The 5,772-nt window shown below is 47.0% G+C and overlaps 1 protein-coding gene across 5 annotated transcripts in view; it reads left to right on the top strand.

Annotated features, from left to right (window-relative positions):
- The window catches only part of SAFB (scaffold attachment factor B), a 41,428-nt gene that overhangs the window by 26,293 nt on the left and 9,363 nt on the right, over nt 1-5,772 (top strand). For all 5 annotated transcript variants that reach the window (XM_017528378.2, XM_037738408.1, XM_037738407.1 and 2 more), the window contains 5 exons: nt 963-1,112; nt 1,191-1,273; nt 1,607-1,746; nt 1,913-2,001; nt 5,007-5,113. In XM_017528378.2, coding sequence (XP_017383867.1) covers nt 963-1,112; nt 1,191-1,273; nt 1,607-1,746; nt 1,913-2,001; nt 5,007-5,113 — 569 coding nt within the window. The remainder of the gene's footprint in view (nt 1-962; nt 1,113-1,190; nt 1,274-1,606; nt 1,747-1,912; nt 2,002-5,006; nt 5,114-5,772) is intronic.

Below are 5,772 nucleotides of genomic sequence, written 5' to 3'. Positions count from 1 at the left end.
ATGAGTGAAACTCCGTCTCAAAAAAAAAAAAAAAAACCAAGTGTTTTCCCTAATTACTGACTTTGAAAAACTTAAAAGAGGATCAATCTAAGTATGTCATTATTACGGACATAACTAAGAGCTTCCTGGGCCTCAGTGATCTAAGGCGTGTGGCTGGCAACACCTGCACCAAGTTTCCCCCACTAGAGCTCCTTTCCTGACTCCACGGTGGCCCTTGGCAGGCGGGTGCTCAGTGGGAAGTGTTGCCCTAGAGACTGCAGTGTCTTGGGTACATTGCTGGCCTGATGTGGGTTAAGTAGAGGATCAGACCCCTCTGAGAATGTCCTCTGGGGCTGGGATTCTATGTGGCACGATGAGTGTGAATACCACCCATGGCCACTGGCCCCTTTGGGGCTTTTCCTGAGCTGTGGTGTCTTCTGCCGTCAAAGGGCAAGCCTAAGTGCAGCCTGCTGGAGTTGAGAGAACCAAGTGGCGTGGAAAGGATTCGTCTACAGCGTCTGAAACCTGTCACTGAGTTTTAGGAGAATGCCACTTAAACCTGGGAGGTCAATGATAGGACGGGTCTGAGTTCCAGAGCATGACCTGCAGACCTGTCCTTGCGTCACTCTGTTTGTGGTGAAGTCTTTTTTTTTGCCCATGTTACATCACTTCGTAATTTACTACCTACGTAGCATAACTTTATATTTGGAATCATTTCCTCACGAGTTTTAGACCATATTAAAGGAACACTAACAGAACCCTGTTTCATTTCTCTTTCCTCCGTTCCCCCCTTGAGGAACTAGACAAGCAGTTACAACTGGCCAGAGGTCCTTGGAGGAGTAACAGCGAAACAGCAGCATTAGTAGCATTATCCTCCCCAGCCTAACACTGTGGGACCCCCAATGAGCAGGCCTCCCTGTGGGATTTTCATATTTCCATGCCCTGCTCAGTGTCTGAGCCATATTTGCTCCCTTTCCTTTGAGGTGGTAGGCGCCAAGGTTGTGACAAATGCCCGGAGTCCTGGAGCTCGCTGTTACGGTTTTGTCACGATGTCCACAGCAGAAGAGGCCACAAAATGCATTAACCACCTGCACAAGACAGAGCTCCATGGAAAGATGATCTCCGTGGAGAAAGTGAGTGGCTGTTTTCTTCTCAGGATGTAGCCCACATTAGGAAATGAGGTAATACTTGCACTTGATTCTCTTCTTCAGGCCAAAAATGAACCTGTGGGAAAGAAAACCTCTGACAAAAGAGACAGTGATGGGAAAAAGGAGAAGTCGAGCAACAGCGACAGGTACCCCTTCTCCCTGGTTAAATTAAAGGGGCAGGGTATTTTAAACAGAATCTCACTCTGTTGCCCAGGCTGGTATGCAGTGGTGAGATGTTGGCTCCCTGCAGCTTCCACCTCCCAGGCTCAACCGATTCGCCTGCCTCGGCCTCCCGATTCACTGGGATTATAGCCACGCCCATATAATTTTTGTAGTTTTAGTAGAGACAAGGTTTCGCCATGTTGGCCAGGCTGGTCTCGAACTCTTGGTCCCATGTGATCCACCTACCTTGTCCCCCCAAGGTGCTGGGAATATAGGCATGAGCCACCATGCCCAGCCAACACGTCTGTTTTTTCTAGATCTGCAAATCTTAAGAGGGACGATAAAGGTGACAGAAAAGACAATGCTAAGAAGGGTGAAGACGGAAGTGGAGAAAAGAGTAAGGACCAAGATGATCAGAAACCTGGCCCCTCAGAGCGATCTCGAGCCACAAAGTCAGGTGGGCAGCTGATGGGCCCGGTAGATTTTGTCTAGTTTCTGAGCCTGGTGTGGTTTGTTACATTGCTGTGATCAGCTGGTAACACAAACTAGATTCATGGTGCAGAGGGTTTTTCTCCTTTGGGTGTTCATGGATTTCCCCTTAAACGTTGCCTGTCTTTCCTTAGGAAGTCGAGGGACCGAGCGGACTGTAGTCATGGATAAATCCAAAGGGGTGCCTGTGATTAGCGTAAAAACATCTGGGTCCAAAGAGAGAGTGAGTATTAATTTTCCAACTAGGGTATTCTGCTTTACTTTTCAGTTTGTATTTCGTTGTGCTTCTTAGGGAATTATTGAGCTTCATTTGAAAAAAGCTTTCATATACCGTTTCAAAAATGTAGAAATCTCAAACTATTTTATTTTATTTATTTATTTTGAGACAGAGTCTCACTCTGTTGCCCAGACTAGAGTGCAGTTCTACAATCTCAGCTCACTGCAACCTCTGCCTTCCAGGCTCAAGCGATTCTCCTGCCTCAGCCTCCCAAGTAGCTAGGGATACAAGCATGTGCCATTATCATCTTAGTAGAGACAGGGTTTGGCCATCTTGGCCACGCTGTTCTCGAACTCCTAACCTCAGGTGATCCGCCTGCCTTGGCTTCCCAAAGTGCTGGAATTACAGGCATGAGCCACTGCAGCCAACCTCAAACTAGTTTTTAAAATACAGAAAGCTTTCCTTTATTCTTACTTTTGCTCTGATGACTGTTACTTATTTTCTAAAGCTGACTTTAAAATTCACTTATGGGAACAGTTTCCCTGAGTCAGTGTGTGGCAGTCCATATTTCCTGTCTACCCTGAAGATGTCAGCAGCTCCCCATCATGCCTTCCTGCACCCAGCAGTGTGGGGCATGCCGTGGTGACCCGCCTGTCTCTCCAGCCTCCCTCTAGCCCGCTCTCCACCTTGACCCCTTCCTGTATTCCTGCCTCCTTGCTGGGCTGCAGTGTGAGCTGGGCATGGTGGCTCATGCCTTTAACCCCAGTACTTCGGTAGGCTGAGCTGGGAGGATCATTGGAGCTCAAGAGTTGGAGACCAGTTTCGACAACATAGTGAGACCCCATCTTCACAAGAAATTTAAAATTAGGCAGGTTTCGTGGCATGCATCTGTGGTCCCACCTACTCAGAAGGCTGAGGTGGGAGAATGCCACTTAAACCTGGGAAGTCAAGGCTGCAGTGAGCCATGTTCATCCTACTGCACTCTAGCCTGGGAGAGAGAGCGAGACCCCATCTCAAAAAAAAAAAAAAAAAACAACGCTGGGCTCGGTGGCTCAAGCCTGTAATCCCAGCACTTTGGGAGGCCGAGGCGGGTGGATCACGAGGTCAAGAGATCGAGACCATCCTGGTCAACATGGTGAAACCCCGTCTCTACTAAAAATACAAAAATTAGCTGGGCATGGTGGCGCGTGCCTGTAATCCCAGCTGCTCAGGAGGTTGAGGCAGGAGAATTGCCTGAACCCAGGAGGCGGAGGTTGCGGTGAGCCGAGATCGCGCCATTGCACTCCAGCCTGGGCAACAAGAGCGAAACTCCGTCTCAAAAAAAAACAACAAAAAAAAAAACACCTATTGTTTGCATGATCTGTGCACACTGAGCCAATTTTACTGGTTAACTGTCAACCGGGGACACTCACAGCCAACTTCCCACTTGCCAGCCCAGGACCAATCTTGCCAACAGCCCCTCCTTTAGGAAGGAGAGGGACCTTGGACCTGCCCTGTCAACCCTCAGCGGCACAGAGGAGGAACCATTTAAGTTGGTGAATGGAGTGGGTCACCTGGGAGCTTTCAGTCTGCGTTCGTGTCAGTATTACAATATGTCATAGCCTTTTACCCTTGTTCTATAAAACACCTTTGGAAAATGGAAAAAGGAAAGTGTGAGTTCTAGGGATAAAATGAGTAGGTCTCTTAAAATGCAGTTGGCACAAATAAGGAACTTGTCAAGCGTATCAGAAGTGCTTTATTTGGGAATGCATTGTGTGTTTAATTATGAAGGAAAAAGCAAAATTAAGGAATTTATTTTGAAGCAAAAGACAGTGGTTTTTTTATCTTAAGTTTTGGGGGGGCAATACTCATTTTTATTTTTTCTCTATTAAATGTACTTGGTAGATCATAATATTTAGCATTAAATGTGGACGAAATTCTGTGTCTTTCAATTATCAGAAGCAAAATGTAAAAGGCTTCCTTAGATTAAATAGCTCATACCTGATTCTTCTGTTTGCCTGTCATATCTACTTTAACTTTTCTCATATTTTAAATTATTTATTTTTCTTTCTTCCTTTATTTTGAGACAGCCTCTCACTCTGTTGCCAGGCTGGAGTGCAGTGGTACGATCTCGTAATTGCTAACTCCACCTCCTGGGTTCAAGTGTTTCTCCTGCCTCAGCCTCCCAAGTAGCTGTGACTGCAGGAGTACACCACCACGCCCAGCTAATTTTTGTATTTTTAGTAGATACGAGGTTTCACCATGTTGGCCAGGATGGTCACAATCTCTTGACCTCATGATCCACCCACCTCAGCCTCCCAAAGTGCTGGGATTACAGGTGTGAAGCACTGCACCCAGCCTATTTATTTATTTGAGACGGAGTTTCGCTCTGTGGCCCAGGCTAGAGTCCACTGGCACGATCTCCACTCACTGCAACCTCTGCCTGCCTTCTTGGGGGTTTTTAAGCAGTTCTCCTACTTCAGCCTCCCCAGTAGCTGGGATCCAGGCACCTACCACCATGCCTGGCTAATTTTTGTATTTTTAGTAGAGATGAGATTTTGCCATGTTGGCCAGGCTGGTTTTGAACTCCCGACCTCAAGTGATCCACCCGTCTTGGCCTCCCAAAGTGCTGGTATTACATACAGGCCGTGCCCAGCAATTTTATTTTTTTGAGTCAGAGTCTCACTCTGTCGCCCAGACTGGAGTGTAGTGGTGTGATCTGGGTTCACTGCAACCTCCACCTTCCAGGTTCAGGGGATCCTCCTACCTCAGCCTCCAAAGTAGCTGAGATTACAAGTGTGTGCCGCCATGCCCAGCTAATTTTTTTTTTTCTGAATATTTCTTAAATCAGAAGCCCAGCTAATTTTTATATTTTTAGTAGAGTCAAGGTTTCCCCGTGTTGGCCAGGGTGGTCTGAAACTCCCGATCTCAAATGATCCACCTGTCTTGAACTTTCAGAGTCCTGGGATTACAGGTGTGAGCCACCGTGCCCGGCCTCTGCCTTAACTTTTTAATGTTCTTTGGTGAACTAGGTTTCCAAAAGCCAGGATCGAAAATCGGCGAGCAGAGAGAAGCGGTCCGTGGTGTCCTTTGATAAGGTCAAAGAGCCTCGGAAATCGAGAGACTCAGAGTCCCATAGGTGAGTCGTCGGGATCCAGGAACAGTTTGGTGTTTTTTCTAGACTGTGTTCATGACTGTGTCCTGGGAGGACGTTTGCAGAGTTCTCTGTGGTGGGATACTGCTGTTAGCCTTTTTGCTCCATTGGCTTTCAGTTCATACTGACTTGTATTTTAACTTTCATCCTGTGGCCCTTTTTTTTTTTTTTTTTTTGAGACAGAGTCTTGCTCTGTCACCCAGGTATGATCTCAACTGACTGTAACCTCCGCCTCCCAGGTTCAAGCAGTTCTCCTGCATCAGCCTCCTGAGTAGCTAGGATCATAGGCACCTGCTACCACGCTGGCTAATTTTTGTATTTTTAGTACAGATGGGGCTTCACCCTGTTGGCCAGGCTGGTCTCCAATTTCTGACCTCAAGTGATCCACCCGCCTCAGCCTCCCAAAGTGCTGGGATTACAGACGTGAGCCACCACTCCTGGCCTACCTACGGCTTTTTTCAAATAAGTCTCTTTCCCAAAGATAATAGAAGGTAACAAAGGCAGGGAGATAGAATGCTTTCCAGCATCAGTAATGCAAAATACCAAATTTGCTCCAGACGATGTGAATACAGGAAAAGAGACCATGAGGTGGACCCAGCGAGAGCGAGCCTCATTCTTTTCTTTTCCTTTTTTTTTTTTTTTTT

Source organism: Cebus imitator, unplaced genomic scaffold (genome assembly GCF_001604975.1).
Source record: "Cebus imitator isolate Cc_AM_T3 unplaced genomic scaffold, Cebus_imitator-1.0 Scaffold53, whole genome shotgun sequence".
Taxonomy (NCBI): domain Eukaryota; kingdom Metazoa; phylum Chordata; class Mammalia; order Primates; family Cebidae; genus Cebus; species Cebus imitator.
The sequence above is the reverse complement of the archived record's forward strand: the minus strand, read 5'-3'. Positions and strand labels throughout refer to the sequence as shown.